This window comes from Asparagus officinalis, chromosome 8 (genome assembly GCF_001876935.1).
Source record: "Asparagus officinalis chromosome 8, Aspof.V1, whole genome shotgun sequence".
NCBI classification, from domain to species: Eukaryota; Viridiplantae; Streptophyta; class Magnoliopsida; order Asparagales; family Asparagaceae; genus Asparagus; species Asparagus officinalis.
This window is the reverse complement of record NC_033801.1, coordinates 36,004,823-36,023,718: the sequence shown is the minus strand read 5'-3', so window position 1 is coordinate 36,023,718 and position 18,896 is coordinate 36,004,823. Positions and strand designations below refer to the sequence as shown.

At 35.7% G+C, this 18,896-nt stretch overlaps 1 protein-coding gene across 1 annotated transcript in view; it reads right to left on the bottom strand.

Annotated features, from left to right (window-relative positions):
• The window catches only part of LOC109820005 (DNA annealing helicase and endonuclease ZRANB3), a 67,709-nt gene that overhangs the window by 7,913 nt on the left and 40,900 nt on the right, over positions 1 to 18,896 (bottom strand). The window contains 10 exon segments of the mRNA XM_020386038.1: positions 3,145 to 3,249; positions 3,356 to 3,523; positions 3,626 to 3,750; positions 3,852 to 3,948; positions 4,191 to 4,289; positions 4,372 to 4,437; positions 5,923 to 6,033; positions 12,930 to 13,031; positions 14,164 to 14,363; positions 14,514 to 14,733. Of these exon segments, the coding sequence (XP_020241627.1) occupies positions 3,145 to 3,249; positions 3,356 to 3,523; positions 3,626 to 3,750; positions 3,852 to 3,948; positions 4,191 to 4,289; positions 4,372 to 4,437; positions 5,923 to 6,033; positions 12,930 to 13,031; positions 14,164 to 14,363; positions 14,514 to 14,733 (1,293 nt within the window).

Genomic DNA, 18,896 nt, shown 5'->3' with positions numbered 1-18,896 from the left:
GCGGTGTAGGTGCCGGACCCAATGCGTAGAGCCCAGACGCCTACGCGGAAGCCTAGGCGAGGCCTAGGCAGTTAGCCTATATTTTTTTAGCTACAATAATTGTTAATAAAAGCCAATATTATAGAAAGCAATAAGCAACGATATGTGCTAGACTGGCACCTAGGTAGATTTCTATATTTAAGTGATGCTGAAAGAGGTTTTTTTTAAGTCGGAGAAGGTGGAGGAGGTGTTGGAGTTCGAAGGAGGTTGGAGGTTGTGGAGGCTGCAACACAGAGAATCACGACCATGACCTAAGCGGTACAGTCTGTATAAGAGGTCCATGCTCCCCCAGGCACTCCCAAGGCCTAGGCCTAGGCGTGCTAGGCGCTAGCTTTTTAAAACATTGGACTGGAGTCAAGTAGGGAAGTATCCATCAGGTATCACTCTTGCCAGCTTCCTGTCCAGGGTGTATTGTTCTCAGAGTGATATCATTATTGGATAGGATGTAAACATGTGGAGATTTGTGATTATTAGACAATTTTCTTCTTCCGTTTTATTCTTGTTCTTTGCCATAATACTCATTCTATGATGTGTCATAAGAGGAATTACAAATTCTTACACGAATGAGACTGGCAGGTGATATTCTACTGAGTTTGTTCCTCGACTGTTGAATGTTTCGACTTGGTTTGATGATCATATCTGTGAACATTTTCAACCTAGTTTGATGGTTCACTTTCGGGATGAGACTGGCCATCCCAACCCCAGTACAGGCATTTACCTATGTAACTTCAGAATAGAAGATGTGTCCTGCTCTTTGCAAAGTGAAGAATCATTCGGGATGAAACTGGCCATCCCAACCCCAGTACAGGCATTTACCTATAATGACTTCAGAATAAAAGATGTATCCTGCTCTTTGGAAAGTGAAGAAAAATAGCCACTATAATCCAGTTCATTTTTCAGTGAAGCTGCCTATAAAGATTAGAGTTCACTTTTATTGGTTCAACCTTTGCTTATAGCAAAACTAAAGATTATGCCAAAATAGTAAAATTCAAGATAAGGAGCCGGTAATAAATTACTGTATACCTGATCTTTAATGATCATTAAAAAAGCCGGCCTCATAATCACCATGCAAACAGATAAATGCAAGAACATTATCAGAACTAAATGTAAGGGATTTTAGCATATATATTACATGGTTATACACCCTTGTGCTTACAATTTTTTTTATTTTTATTTTTTTGCTCATATTTGGTATATTTCATAAATAACAGTGTGCTTTTATTTAAATTTACAGATATCAGTAATAGTTAAAATGATCCAGAATTTAACATTAAACATGCAACCACAACAAAGCTTTTATCTAAACTTTGGCTTCAGCTATATGAATCCTAGTCTTTCATTTAGTTCTATCCTTGGTCATCTCCTTTCTTAACTACTATCATATCCTTCTTAATTGTGTCCGCTTAACTCTTTTAGGTCTACCTCTATTGTCTTTTTTGTCCCATTAACTGTAATCATCACTTCTAATAGATAAATTTATGGTCTTTTGTACACCCCCCCCCCCCCCCCCCCACCCAAAAAAAAAAAAGAATTTTTCTTAATATATTACTATCACTAATTGTTCTGTAGTGAGGTCCACCAACTTATTAATTTCTCTCCTTTTCAACTTTCCCATCCCCGTGGTCATCTGCTTTAGGTTTAGCTATGAAAACATAATTTTTGGCTTCCACCTACATGAAAATGAGATTTCAGTTAGTTATTATTTAAAATGTTCTTGTGTGTATTTTACAACATCAACATTTGCAAAGAATTGGCTTTTCTGATAAGGTAAATTCTTGATCCTATTTTTTCTGCACAATATTCTTCCTCTCAGATAACATTAAATTTGATGAATTATTCTCCTCTGTTCCTCTTATTTATATCTTATATATATTATGTTCAGAATAATAAAAATAACGAGTGAGTTTGACTTTTAATATATGATAATATTTGAAGTGCATTTGTAATCATTGGATTTAAGTACAATAAGGATCTATTCACAAAATTTGTGTGGAAAATGTTGGATTTTTATATTTGTATGACTGCAGTAGTTGCTCTTAAAAAGTTTCAGGTGAACTGATATAAATTGCAAATAAATCATGGTAAAAACGTCCAAGGTTGATGCATTTTTTAAAAGGAAAGTCAATAATACTGAAAGAAATGCAACTTCTAGTCAATCCTCAATGTTCATTTGTAGAAGAACCTTCTTCGAAAGCTTCAATAACAGAGTTGAGTGAACTTGATATTTCAACTCTAAGCATGTGGTAAAATTCGATTCTAAGCATGTTATACTAGAGCCCTAAGTACCATCAAAGTCGCATAATTTATTACCTTTTAGATTAGCTTTCCTAAACTAGTTAACTTTTGAATTGAGTTTTCTTGTTGGGTTTGTTGAATTCAGTTATCCTAGAGTCTCGTATCATCAAATTTACGGAAGTCAATCTTTTTGGAATCAACAAATTGGAATAATTTAGTTAATAACAAGCTTGACTTTATTTGCTCATCCATGGCACTGAGCACTCCCAACCGATCAATCATGAACTCGTCCCTGGCTACCCCTTTTTTTGCACATCTCTTAACCGCCCAACATTCTGATCCAGGAAGCATTGTCGGTCTTATAGTTGTCTTATGGAATTTTCTTTTTCCTGGTCTCTCTAATATTCCTCATGCCATACCAGTTTCAACCAATTATCCATAATAGTGCAGTCAATTAGTATACTCCTAAACCTTTTCTTTCCTATCCTTGGTTTCACATTTTATTTTCATGTTATGACATGCCTTTCTACTAACTCAATCTATTTGCTCCAACCCTCTTTGTTGCTCACTTTGAAACATATAAAACCATGATATTTCTCACAATTGATAGGATTTTCCTCAGAGATACAAAGGCATGTATTTTATGATAATAGCCAAAAGCACATACTCATTTTCTCCCCCTTCAATCTAAAATAGGAAAATCTTCATCTGGCCATTGCACAGGATACAATATCATGATATTAAAGATCATTGAATAGCCAAGGAAGGAAAAAGGAGCTTGCTGATGGCAAATTTCTGTTCTCATCAGAAGGTTACAAACTCAGAGGATGCAAACAGACAGATGATAGACCCAAAAAAAAAAGGTTTTACCTCAAACCGAAGTGTCTCAACCTGTGAGGTACAGTCTGTGTCAGATTTAACCACCTCAGAACTGCTATTATCTACATTATTAGACACTGAATGCGCACCTTCAGCCTGCAACATTAAACTTAATAAGCTATAAGAACAGGTAACAAAATTAATTTTGCAAATTAAAACATACTGAAAATTAGAAGTAATTGTTTATGACGGTGGAAGTAACCTTATTCACAAAATTCTCCATCAAATCAAATTCAATAGCACCCTTGTCAACTATGCAGTTAGAGGTTGTGCTAGATTGTCCATGTCGTACAATTTGATATTCACTAACTTCTAGATTTCCATGGGGAATAGCATAATCCTTCGACTCTAGGTCCAGATCCTTCTCACTCTGAAGAGAAGTTCCAGAAAACACAACATTAAACACACTATAAAGGTTCATCATATAAAGATAGAGCCAACGAACGGGCAAGAGAAGAGAACTAAACTCCACCTTACACTCAGAAGAGTCGGTTCCAATTGATTTATTCTTTTCTTCTTCTATGTTCTCAGCCATGCAACCTCCGCAGTTTTCAGTTGTGCTACTGAAAAGTTTCTTGCCATCTTTTCCCCCCTTAACTGTAATATCACAAGAAATAAGAGTATGTCAGATATATCAACTATGGGAATATTTACATGCTAGACTTATGTGACTCTTATACTACTTTCAAAAGATCCACCTGAATTATCACCACTAAAGCCATCAATAGTTCTGCTGTTCAAGTTTGAGTAACTAGATGAATGAAGAGAATAATCTAGACGAAGCATTCTGTCCACCTGTGAATCCAACAAAACCAAATACATACTGTAGAAAGATGATGAAAAAATTAACTTGTTCAGGCTTAAATAAAAGCATGTCTACTAAATCAGTGTTCAAAAGCCAAAACCATTCAGATTATTTCGTACAAAATTCAAAGGAAAATGCAGAATACTTTAGAAACTGATACAATGCACGACACTTAAAATAAATCAAAATTTTACTACACTTCACAATGAGAAGGAAAAAAATGAGAAGCCACCTCTATTTCTTGTATAGCATCGGCTTTCCCATTAATCAACGATGAAACATAGAACAGACTCCTGTTTAAACGTAACCAATGAGATTCATCCAACGTGTCCTGAAATACTTTCAGCCTTGAGTTAGTTATACATGAAAGAAGAACTAGCACTGTATGATAGGATTATCTGAATTGCAAAGACCTTCGCGCAGAAAATATATATGTTGACTGCATTAGTTTGTCCTCTCCTGTGAGCTCGATCCTCAGCCTTCAGATAGTCACAAGCACATTTAAACATGACATTAGAACTGCAGACTATAGCACAAATGAGGGGACCAAGGGGACTATATCATTATATGGCCAACAAGTGACCTGGAATGAAGTTTTGATAATAATAATCTATCCAGGGAAGTATTGCAACAATGACAATACCTAGTGAGCGAGCATCACAACATATTGACATTTAAGTTTACAAAACTAAACAGCAGCTTATAAAAGAGTGAAAACTTTTGAACTGTGAGCCATACATAAAATAAAGCAGCTTATTACAGAGGCTCATGATAATAAAATTAAAGTACTTAGAGATAAATCCACTTTAAAACTATCAACATTTTTCCTATAATTAACCACAGAAAGGAAATTAACAAATCACTGCCCCACAAGTTTATAGCACAGCCAACCGTATCTCATACACCCTTTTTCCATGAGCCATTGAACAGATCTCTGCATCTTACATAAACAACGAAGAAGTTGCAACATATGCAAATTTCTAAATATTGGCACTTAGTGCTGCTTCTGATGGACGTAGTAAATAAAAAATGAAAATGATGCAGTAGCAGCAAAAGCAGTATTTTAGTAAGCAGTAATTCTAACAGAAACAGGAACTGTGGCAGCACAGCACTAGCGGTAATAAACAAGCAGCGAACAGCCGAACAGCAGTATCAGTCATAATTTAAAACTCGTAGCAACTAATAATAAGCTATCAGATATTGACTGAGTTAAATTAGCGTTCAAGATACTATGAGTAATAGGGGGGGAAGTACTGACATCTTATCTCATTATACAAACTAGTGTGCACCCCGTGCAAAGCATGGCCCCCATTTTAAACTTATTTCTCTCTAAGTTTTAATGCATTTCATTTGATTATTGTATGCTTAAAATTAGAAATTATATCTACTCCTCTATACTTAAAGAAGAATGGAAGTTTTAATACATTTGATGTAGAATTCATACTTACTCCTCTATACTTAAAAATGATTTAGAAATTATATATATATATCTATATTTAAAAAAGGATCTAAATGTTAATACTGCAGCAAAAATATTTTATGTTGTGCTACAGTTTTTACTGTAGCATGAACAGTACTTCAAGTGTAGAGGGCTGTTTTTTTTGCTGATCATGCTACAGTTTTTGGCTGTATTGTTTACTGCAGCATGAGCAACATGAACAGTGATACTTGGGTTCTCCTTTAAGTACATACATACAAGAGTAGGTGCAGAAGCCAGGAATAATAAAGTTTACTTAGATTAATTAAATATAAGATGTGTTTGAACTTAATTGACTGGCATGAAAGAAGTAAAGCAAACTGCAATACACGAAGAGTTAAGAAATAGCATCAATAGAATCAGGACTCAATGACATCCTGAAAAACAGTAGCTAGTTGAACTATATGATATATATTTTCTTGCAACATCAAGTAGCTCAGATCGTGGCAAGTGAAAGCAGAAGAAAAGTTCATCATTACTAAGGAACCTGCAGCATTTCTGATGAAGATTTAGGCAGCTCCAAGAAGACAACATTTTCTGCAGCTGAGAAGTCAAGCCCAACACCTCCAGCAGTTATCCCAATTATTGCAATCTTAACCTGACATGACCACATAAAGCCTAAGAGCATGTTTGGAAACTCACTGATTTTAACTCGTTAAGTGTGCTTTTCCTTATAAGGGTCCAAGATCATTTTGGTAAATTTTACGTATATACTTGTATACTTTTTCCTTACAAGTAGGAAATTATAAGTTGAGATTTTTCCAACTTATTTTTTTTAGCATTATAGGTAAGTTTTCTTGTGGTTAGGCAAAAGACTCTCTTGCCCTTTCCCAAAGGAGGTTTATTTATAAGGAGGTTTAACATACAAAGCTTTAAGGTTTGCCAAACACAGCCAAACTTTCCAAAACTCTATAGCCAGCTTTACCAAAGGTAACCATATTGCGTTTGGATCCAAGGAATTGATTTGAACTAATAGAATCTAAAACTTGTATACAATTCCAATTTCATTGTTTGGGAATAATTTTAATTTTAAGTCTATAAAATTGACATTTAAAAAAGTTGTTTTAATTTCTGATTCTTTAGGGGGGTTGTTTACAACATTTTAAGATTTTTGGGAATAATTTCAATTTTCTAACTTTCACATTTTTTAGGTGGTTTGTTTGATATTTTCTGATTTTTCAAAGGATTATTGTAATTTTCAGATTTTCAGGGGGATGTTTGTAATTTTTTATTTTTAAGAAGGTTGTTCATAATTTTCTGATTTTTCTGGGGCAGTCCATAACTTTTAGATTTTCAAGGAGGAACTACTCATTTTTACATTTCAAATGCATCGTTGTAATTTTCAGATTTTGAAGCAGATTTTTAGTAATTTTTCGCTTTTGAGGCATTTTTTTGTAGTTTCCATATTTTTTCGGGGGTTCAGATTCTTCATGGGTTGTTTGTAATTTTTAGAATTTTCAAAGAGCTATTTATAAATTTCAGATTCTATAGGGGATGTTTGTAAGTTTAAGCTTCTTTCAGGGGATGTTTAATTTTCAAATTCTTCAGGGAGTTGTTCGTTATTTCAGATTCTTTAAGGGGGTGTTTATAAATTCCAGATTATTCAGGAGGACGTTTGTAATTTTCAAATTCTTAAGGGGTTGTAATTTTCAGATTATTCATGTGTTTGTTTGTAATTTTCAGATTTTTAGGTGTTGCCTATAATTTTAAGATTTTCTTGGAGAATGTTTGTAATTTTCAGATTTTCAGATTATTCATGTGTTTGTTTGCAATTTTCAGATTTCCTTGGAGAATGTTTGTAATTTTACAATCTTTAAGTACGCTGTTTGTAATTTAAGATTTTAAGGGGTAGCTTTTCTTAGTTTTAGATTATGAATAGATTACCTTCATAGTTTTAAGGGGTTGCATTTGTAATTTACGATTTGAAGGATTGATTTGCAATTTTCATATTGTTTAGGCTTGTAATTTTCAGAGTTAAAGAAGCTTTTTTAGTAATTTTTAATTATTATGTGCTGGTTTGCAATTTTCAGATTTTTAAGGGGACAGTCGAATGAAAAGAGAGAAGGACAAGTTGAGAGATAAGATCAGAATTGGAAACGACACGGTATTATAGTTCATTTAATATTCTCAGCCCCACTATAGTTTAAAGTCAAAAGCGCAATTGGATCAATTCCAGATTATCAAATACTTTTGCTTTTTTTCAACCACATATTTGCGTTGGCCAAATTCCAAGGATTGCCATGTGTTAAGATTTGGAGATAAAAGAGTTTCTTGGGAGAGTTTTCCCTCACCCTATACTTTATTATTTATAGAGATGAATTAATTACAAATTAGTCTCACAGGCAATGTGAGACTAAACTAATGCTAAAGTAATACTCATACTCTCTTCTAACACTCCCCCTCAAGCTCCCCTCAAGCTGGAGCATATATATCATGCATGTCCAGCTTGTCACAAATAAATTCAACCCGTGTTCGACCAAGTGGTTCTATAAGAATGTTTGTCAACTGATGTACTGGCAATACATGTTCTGCCGTGATGATTTCGTCCTCGAGCTTCTTGCGGATTACATGACAATCGACTTCAATGTGCTTGGCTCTCTCATGAAACACGAGATTCTCATCAATGTGAATTGCTGTTTTATTGTCGCCGTATAGACTCATGGGACATTCTGGAGGGCGACCAATTTCTGTCAATAGGTCTCTGATCCAAACCATCTTTAGTGTCACATTTGTCATAGCTCTGTATTCTAATTCTGCACTAGATCTAGACATAACACTTTGCTTCTTACTCTTCCATGACACTAGATTTCCTCCGAGAAAGACCCAATATCCTGTAGTCGATCTCCTATCAAAAGGACATCCAGTCCAATCTGCATCAGAGAAGCATGCAACTCTGGTGTGTCCTTGATCCAAGTAGAGAATTCCTCGTCATGGAGCCTGTTTCAAGTACCTCAAAATTCTCATTACTACATCCAAGTGAGTAGTCCTTGGTGCAGACAAGAACTGACTTACAACACTGACTGCGAATTTGATGTCAGGTCTGATCGTCGTCAGATAATTCAGTTTCCCCACCAATCTCATATACTGCCCAGCATCCTCAAGAAGCTTCCCCTAGTCTAGTAGTAGTTTTGAGTTCACGTCCATTGGAGAATCATTGCTTTTGCATCCTAACATCTCGGCTTCTGAGAGCATGTCCAGGACATACTTCCTTTGTGATAGAAGAATACCCTTCGTTGACTTTGCAACTTCAATACCTAAGAAGTATTTTAGAAAACTAAGATCTTTGGATTGGAAATGTGTCTGAAAATACTTCTTTCAGGTTGTCAATATCAAAAGCATCATCCCCTATAATTACAATGTCATCCACATAAACAACTAGCAGAATTCATTTCCCATTCTGAAATCGCCAGAAGACAGAGTGATCTTTTTGTGCACGACAAAGCCTAAATTCCTAAATAACCGATGCAAAACGTCCAAACCAGGCTCTCGGAGACTGCTTCAGACCATAGAGTGATTTTTTCAGCCTACACACCTTCACATTCTCCCCCTGAGCAATAAAACCTGGTGGTTGCTCCATGTAAATCTCCTCATCAAGAATACCATTAAGGAATGCATTCTTAATGTCTAACCGATGAAGTGGTCAAGTGTTTGTCGCTGCTAACGAAACAAAAATCCGAACAGATGACATTTTATCACCGGGGAGAAAGTATCTACGTAATCGAAGTTATACACATGTGAATAGCCTCTAGCAACCAGTCGGGCTTTCAGGCATGCCAAAGTTCCATCATGATTCAACTTGACAGTGTACACCCACTTGCAGCCGACGGGCCGCTTTCCTGGTGAAAGTGGGACCAAATCTCAAGTCTCATTATGCTGCAAGGCTCTCATTTCGTCCTGCATCGTTTAGTTCCAACATGGAATAGGCATGGCATCTTACACATTCTTGGGAACCAAATATGAGTCAAGGGAAGTAACAAAAGATCGAAAGGTAGAGGATAGGCGCTCATAGGAGACAAAGTTAGAAATAAGATGTTGAGTATAAGTTCGTGTCCCTTTTCAAAGTGCAATAGGAAGGTCTTCCGTAAAAGAGGGTAAATTTACACTTACTGATTCAGGTTCTTCGGGCGGAGGACGTAGTGTTGAGGCCGACGTTGGCACAAGAGCAGGAGCAGAGCGATGATGATAAACTTAAATTGCATCGTTAAACCTAGCTGAGTCTTTACCAGTAGAGTAAATAGTATTGTCAGCGGATGAACCACCATCGTTAACCAATGACTCATGCAGGATTAATAGTTATACTCATTCGATGATAATGAAGATGGAGAACTAGAATGACCGGGTTTATCTTTAAAAAATGTCACATCAACAGATAACACAAGACGATTGAGTGACGAACAGAAACACTTATAACATTTATGCTTTCGGGAGTAGCCAAGAAAAATGTCTTTAATAGACCGAGTTAAACTTTTGTTTATTTGGACTGTGATTATGAACAAAGCACATAGAGCCAAAAATCTTAGGAGGAAACAAAAAGAGATCATCATTGGGGTATAGAACTTTGAAAGAAATTTTATCTTGCAGAACAGAAGAGGGCATTCGATTAATTAACTAACATGCTATTAAGATAGATTCCCTCAAAAATTCTTTGGAAACGCGACGATGGAATAGCAAAGTCCAAGCAATATCAAGGAGATGTCTATTCTTTAGTTCGGCAACTCCATTTTGCTGAGTGTAAACACAAGAAGACTGATGAAGGATTCCTTGTTGTTCAAGAAAACTAGTGAAGTTATCATCCAAATATTCCTTTGCATTATCAGATCGAAATTTTTTTATAAAAATCTTGAATTGATTGACTATTTCAGAATCAAAGAGTTTAAAAGTAGAAAAGGCTTCAGACCTAGATTTAAGAAGATAAATCCAAGTAACACAAGAGTGATCATCCACAAAACTAACAAAGTATCCGAATCCCAATTTTGAAGTTATTGGGCATGGCCCCATACATCAGAATGAACAAGATCAAATGGCTTAACAGCCTCTTATTGACTCGATTAGGATAAGACACACGATGATGTTTGCCAAGTTGACACGACTCACACTCTAATGAGGAAAAAGATTTGAACTGAGGATTTAGAAGCTTGAGAACAGAGAGAGGGATGCCCTAGCTGATAGTGGTATTGTAGAGCTAATGAGTTTCCGATACAAGCTAAATATTTGGCGTCCAAATCCAGTTTATAATGGTCATTCTACTCATGTCTCGTCCCAATTGTTTTCCTCGTGATCAGGTCCTGAAAGACACAATGTGCAAGGAAGAATGTCACAGTACAGTTTAGTAATTCAATAATCTTACTAACAAATAAAAGGTTATAAGAAAAAACTTGAAAGATAGAATACGGAGGAAAGGGAAAGACACGGGATAGGATTGGTGTTGCCGACACCCTAAACAGGTGTACGTGAACCATCAGCACATATAACTAGATTAGATGTAGGAGAGAGAGAGGACAGGACTCCAGAACGACCAGTGTATGAGACGAAGACGATGTAAGTAAAGATAAAGGGGTACCTACACTTTTGAGAGTAGCGAACAAAGAGGAAAACGATGTTTGTGAACTTTGATACTGCTGAAATAATTAAAATAGATGTAATTGACGTTGCAGCTCCGCATCATGGAAGAGTGACTGTGGTTGAATTTCACTATCAGATGAAGTGAGGTTGTCCTGAGCAGTCATGTAAGCACCCTTGACTTTCTTTTTAAATTCAGGACAATTATATTTGAGATGTCCTGCCTAGTGACAGTAGTTACAAGTCTTCACTGAGTCATCGCCATGAGCATGTCTGCCTTGAGATGGACCTCCACGACCACCTCGTTGATCACCTCGACCTTCAGAACGACCAGTGTGGTAACCTCCTCTCTTTAAAGTTTCCTCTACCTCTTTCAGAACCACTAGTATAACTTCCTCGTCCATAAGACTGTCAATTCTGAGTGGCAAGCGCAAGCGATTCGTAGTGAATGTGAGTGGCTGTGCAGGGACAACATTCTTCAGAAAATGATAAGTCTCAGCCAGAGAACTAATGACGAAGCTTCCTATGATTTGTGATCGAGCAAAGGAGTAAATGGAATCTAGGGTGCCTAAGTAGATGAGTATCATAAGTTTGTTCTATTGGTTCTGCATTTATTTTACATCCCCAGTAATAGAAAAAATTTAACGAAGTTTCTCAGCCAGACGAATGAACTCATCATAATGATCATCCATGGGTTTATCATCTTGTTTTTTTACGAAACAGGTTTTGAATTACTTCATATGCCCGATTAATATTGCTGCTTCCCCCATAGAGATCTTGCAAAAAATACCAAAGTTTCTTCATTGTCATACAATGAAGAACTAAATCCTGAATTTTAGGCTCCATAATATTAAAAAGTTGATGCAAGAGTACACTATCGTCCAATGTTTAAGATTCCGATGTCGGATTAGGAGGGTCTGTCAACAAATGGCCAGTTTTACCTCGACCTGCTACGTAGATTTCAATAACACGCTTCCACTAAAAATAGTTAATTTTATCAAGTTTTCGTTCAGTGATTCTACCAGAAAATATCTTCGAAACTTTCGTCTGGACCGTTAACGCAAAATTCTTGAGTTCCTCGGATCCGGTCATCATGAAACAGACGAGTAGAGTTCAAGATAATACCCTTCACAAGTTGTACTCCAAAATGAAAACAATCAAAATATGTCTAAGTTCAAGAAAATAAATCTTGAATTAGCCAGTAGGCTGAACAATTCTAAGAACCCGAAGGTTTCATTTTGAACCCGAATGTTTAATTTTGAACCCGAAGGTTAAAATGCAAGAACCCAAAGGTTAACATGAAACCCGAAGGTTTTTTTTATAGGACAACTCGCAGATCTGATTCAGATCCGAAAACAAAAGGAGAGCGCGAGCGAAGGCCACATAGTAGCGGTGGTCATCAACGGCGAGCAACGTCGAGTGAGAATTGTCGCGTCGGGTAAGAGAAGCTCAAGGACGAGGAAGTGGATCGGATGGTCGAGGATGAGGAGTTGTCGAGGAAGATGAGGGCGATGGCGATGGCGAGAACGAGAAAGATAAGGACGATAAGGCGGCTGCAAGGTTTTGGCGGCTAGGGTTTTGGTGGCTAAGGTTTTGGAGAAAGCGGCTAGGGTTTTGGCGGCTAGGGTTTTGGAGAGAGACGGCTGCCTACGGTTAGAGTTAGGCTTAGGAATTTGGATTAGTATTAGGATTAGGGTTAGGGATAGACTCTGATACCATTTTAAGATTTGGAAAGAAAATAGTTTTTTGGGAGAGTTTTCCCTCACTTTATACTTTATTGTTTATAGAAATGGATTAGTTACAAATTAGTCTCACGGGCAATGTGGGACTAAACTAATACTCATACTCTCTTCTAACAACATGAAATTCCTTTATCTAAAAGGACCACTAAAAATTATCAAAAATAATGGCATGAAAATGAGACAAAGATTTTACCTCTTTTAATAGACGAAAATTCTCCACTGCTGTTTGTCTGTCTCTAGCAAGTGTACTGCCATCAATACGTACAAATTGAATTCCTTTCTGACATACAAATCCCTGGGGAAAAAAATACTCACCCCTCATTATCATCATTTTTTTTGTTGAGCCTTATTTAGTTTACAACAGGTGAACCCGGAGCAAGATAATTAACAAAATCCTGCTGGGAAGCTCCACAGAAGAATTTACCAAGATTTTGCAACCTGCTAATGAACCTCAGGTAAAGTTCCAACCTCTATAAGTTGGTCACAAAATCCTGGCCAACTAAAGTAAACAAGAAAGACTTTCTAAAAAAAAGGAAAAAGGCCAATTGCAAGGCAAGTAGAGCTACATTATAGTCATGAAGTTTCAGCTCGTGCAACCAGCAGAAAACTCATAAATTTCCCAGATCAGGAAGACTTGAGAATAAAGGGACAAGAAAGAAGATAAGATTGCTATAGAAAAGATAAATTTCCTATAGGGGATTTAATGAACCTCCCCAGCAAATATAATCCAAAGAGAAAGGAAAGCATGCTTCCATATTAGATTCATAAAGAAAGGGCAGCCAAGAATATGAGACTCCCGCCATTGCGGTGTTTAGGGAGGGTCAGAGTCAGATCTATGCAACCTGACACCCACATAGGGGTAGGTTGTTTCTGACAATCAGATTCTTATACGTGGTCTACTAAACAAAGGCTTTAAAAGAAAAGTAAAGGTTTAAAACAAAGGGAAAACAAAAGTAGAAGTATCCAAGGTCCACACTGAGATCTAGTGTAAAAAATGAATATAGGGAATCCCTGGGATGATTATTTCAATTATCCTACCAACATAATTTCCACCTGAGAATTAATTATAGGATCAGCAATCAGATATTGTGATGCACATGGTGCGTTTTGGGATGGAGGGTTATATAGGTAACTTTACACAAAGACTTTTATGCAAATTCTAAAGCAGTATGTGAACATTCGATATTTACTGATTTTTTTCCTAAAACAGACCGAGTTCATAGTACTTTCTTAAAGTATACCCTTTTGACAAAAGCACAAACTTGATAGTACACAAATCTCAAAGTCTATCATATACCTCCCAAACACAATTTGTTGCTCAACTTAATTTTCCACGTTGAAGGTAAGTTAACAAGCTAAATGTCATAGCGCATTGGTCTTCATTAAACAATGAAAATAAAAGAAATTTGTGATGATAGAAAACTAACCTGTATACCATCTAGAACCTTCAGATGATGGGCAAATATTACCATTTTCCGACAATGAAGCTCCAAGGGCATACTGTTTGCATCCTCTGATTCTCTAAGTATGCCATGGTTGGAAAACCATTCACAAAATCCAGAGAGCTTTGCCAGTCCAATTTCTTGATCGGACAGCTGCTTTGCACTTTTTTCTTGGCATTCTTTCTCTGGGTTCAAAGCAACAACAGAATATAAATAAATTCAACATCTCTGTGCACTCTTAATCAATCATGTTCTTCGAGTCCATGTCTACTGATAGACAGGTACAAGATACAGGATGCACAATGAGAAAGAGAACATATGTGGAATAAAATTACCATGGTTGCAATTATAGTTCTCTGAATTCTGATTACTTCCCTCACTTTGGTGAGAAGAACAGTTCATTACAAGTTCATCCATTTGTTTATCCATGCAAACCCCATTGTTGAACCTAGAAGATGTTATTTGTGCCTTATCTGCTTTCTTCAGCTCCAATCTAATGATTTGTCGGCGCTTTGGAGGCAACTGTGTTAATACATGCTCCTTTAAACGTCTTATCTACATTGGAAAACAAGTCGTAAGCAAAAGATTTGCAAGAAAAAAAGTTATAATCAGGTGTACACAACAGGAACATAAACCAATTGGTCCTTCACTAGCTTGTTAGAAATAGCCACACTGATAATAGACGAGAATCCAGGGAATGGACTATGCAAAAAAATCTATAACTTCTCTAGCGCATGAAACAGGGTGGCCAGCACTGATAAAATATTAACCTCGAGCATAACAGTGCCCCATAATGACATTATTTAGAGCAGAATCATAATCCCGAAGTCCAAGAAAAATGTTGTCAACCTGCAATTCCTCTTCGATTGTTTGGTTCATTTCAATTTATGGAACCTCACAACAGAAAAGAAACATTTGAAATCTCGTTCTAATGTCAACAGTGCAGGAGATCCCAGTAGTAGTTTTGTAGCACATACTCACGGCCTCTCAAGCATTTAGTTAGTTAAATTTATATGAGATTTTATAGGTATAGTCAGAGAAATGAAACAACTATCCGATTGTATACAAATATGTCTAACATGTTTCATTACATCGAATATTCAGTCACCATCATGGATAATCGATCACCCCAAAGTATTTAACATGCTTAAAGTTTGTGATCTCCATCAAAATGTGTATATCCTGTAAAACCTAAATATTTCATTATAGCATCACAGAAATCCGAAAAAATGAAAATGTACTAAATTCTTTAATAACTTTTTTAACAAAATTTTACTATACCATCAATGTCTGAACTCCAATTTGGACCTCAAAATTTCTTTAATGGAAGCAGGTTAAGTTCCTGATTTTCATTCCCGTGGGGGGTGGCAAAGAGACACACTCATGCCTTTCTCAAAATGTATGGAAAAAAAAGAATAAACAAAGCACCCATTTTTCTCCATAGATAGGTTTGAATGACAATGAGAGAGACAGAGAGGGAGAAATTGAGGAGAATAAATAAAGAGAGAAGACTTGCGAACTTTCGCCCAAAAGTATAATTCTTTTCTCCATTTAATAGCACTAAACACCTATTTAATCTAATGCCATGAAAATTTGATGATGGCTTAATGTGTTCAAAATCAAAATTTATTTGATGGGTTCATAAAGAAAAGGAGAGAAAAATAAAGAGGAAAAAAAGAAGTTTTTGGCAAGGACCTCATTGCCCGCCACCATATACTAGCCACCGACAAGTTGCCAACGTTGGCCAACCATTGCAGTATTAGAGCAGGTGTCGTAGGTCACAGCAAGTGTCTCTGAATCCAATCAAAAATCTGTTTAGGAAGAGGGCTTGGAAGCAGGAGCCGGGAAGAGAATGGAGAAAAACAAAGAATGGAAAACTTTATATAACGCTTCGTCCTTGCTGGCATTTGTTGATAGGTTCGAAATGATTGAAAAACTAGTATAAAAACCAGATAAAATTCTAAAAATAGCAAGAGTTGAATGTGAACCCTAGTGGGTCCATTCGACTCTATATGGACCTAGAACTAAGAAGGATTAGCCTGTAGTGTGTATACCAAAACTAAATTGATATTAGCACAGCTATTTTGTACTATAGGCCTATAGGGCCTTATATTGAAATCAAAGAGGACTTGGATTGAACATTGGAATCTTTAAGAGGTAATTACATTTTTTTACTAGTTATTTTTAGAAACATATATGACATGAGAAATATACCTGATTGACAAAACGTCCTTGTGTTCGACAATAAGTATTTACGTGCCTTAGTTATATGTAAAATAAAAATTGGATTTAGACATTTATTTTGTGGAATGTGATTTTACAGCATGATTTATTGATCATGTTGAATATTATAAATTGACACTATTCTCAAATATCATTTAAATGCGCATATTATTTTTACTTCAACAATATTGAGAAAGAAAGTGAATATTGATATTTTACGGATTTTACATGTTTATATGTGATTAGATATTGTGAAGTGAAATAGCAAAGGTAAGTGAATTTCTAGAAATTGTCTGAATACCCATTCATCGATTCAAAGGTTTTAATGTATTAAGTGATTGAGTCCTCAAACCAATATTATTTGAGTAAAGAAAATCAACATTATTCTCATCTTATTTAGCAAACATGAATATTTTTTTCTATTTTCGTAATAACCAAGAAAGCAAATGATTGAAATGTGCTATCGATAATTTTACATATTTACTAGTTTACCCATTATTTAATTTAGTTTAGAGTGCCAGAGCTACACAAAATCAAAATTTTATGAATCTCTTTATTGATATCATGAGGTCTACACCCATATTGGTCGAAAAGTGGTAAATGATTTTGAACAAGTAGTCAAGTTCTTTGTCAATATTATTTGGTTTAAGTGATGTGCTATTGAAAAAAAGTGATTGGTGATGATTGTTAATGTTCTACAACCCTGAAAAGTCCACAATGAAATAAAGTGATTGAGCATGCCACATACTACTAGGTTCAATGTTAAGTGAAGTGGTATTTTTTGACATAAATGAAGTGACCATTTTGGAATATGTGAAGTGGCTTCAGTGGCATAAGTGATGTGGTTGTTAGGCAACGTATGACAAGGTTAAGTATATTCTACTCCTGGGAGATAATTGCTAAGCAATATGTACTTTAGGGGTGCTAAACCGTATCCGAGGAAATATCTGTAACCGTATCCGTTAGGATACGAATATGGTTACTCAAATCTATAACCGATAGGATATGGTTACAGATATGGTTTTATAGTGAAATATCTGTATCCGTATCCAAAATATCCGAATACATATTAGTCATACTTTTACGATAGTTTCGATTCTTAGATTATGGATTTGTGGTTAATTTTGATGATCAAGATGTCTAATCTTAATTGTGGTTAATTTTGATGATCAAGATGTCTAATCTTAACTTTTCAGATATAATGAACATATAAACGAACTTTTTTGTATCATATGAACTATGTTTTCTCAATACTATCTAGCTTTCTCATATCCGTTTTGTATCTGCATGCATATCCGCTTATATATCCGCATGTATATCCGTAACCGTATCCGATTTTAGCGGATATGGATATGAATTTTCCTTACCGAGGTATATCTGTATCCGTAACCGTATCCGAGATGAGTAAGCGGATATGGATATGATAGGCATCATATCCGAACCGTATCCGGACCGAATGCACCCCTATGTACTCTCATTCCATGCTACTCGGTTATAATTCAATCTTAGTATGACAAATGAGAGGGATTTGAAAATGACCTATATCATTTATTTAGAATCCACACTTCAAGTGTTTACTCAATAATTAAGAAAGTGGGAATGGCATATTCACGCATGTATTTTCGGTACTTGAATTCTATGTGCATGCATGTGATTATCGAGAATTTGTGTTTCATGTGATTGATGTAAATTTAAAGAAGTGGGTGATCACCTTATTAATGCATGAGTTTCCCGAAATTATTATCATGGTCTTTATTAGGATTTGTGCATTATGCGCATGTAATTATTGAACATTCATGTTTCAAATGATGAATGAAACAATTAAGAATTTTTTATGTATAAGTTTGGTATACTCAAATGATTTTGTGACTTTAAATAATCACTAAAATGGTTCATGACAAGTAATTTATGATGTTATTTTTCGAATAAATTTTCAAGTCGATTTTTCTTAGCATATGCAGCACATGCTTTTATACATCCTTATATGATTTAGAAATTTCATATTAAACCTTGTAAATAGTATTGTTGTCAAAATTTATCACAGATAGCATGGACACGAGACACAGCAAATTTGTAAAATGTAGGATATGAAAGACACAAGTATATGTCAATGTTGTCAATGCGCGAAGCGCAATGCGGGGCGCAAAGCATCTTTACGCGCACATGCGCAAGGCACAACGCGATGCGCGCGCCCGAGTGATGCGAGGCGCACACCGCACACATAATTTTTCAATATATGTAATCAAGTGCGAAAGAACATGTTTTTAGAATTTACATGAAAATATAATGATAAATAATATCATACTACAAAATCACAATATAATGCCTTAATTTCTAATGCTAACACCCAACATATTAGCAAAATTCATAAATTTTTAAATCAAATGTTAAATCAAGATTAATATCCAAGCAAAGGATTAGTAATTATCCTCAATTGAAGGCTATTAAAAAGGCCTAATGGATTTATTTTGCTTTTTGGGATATGGAATATAAAG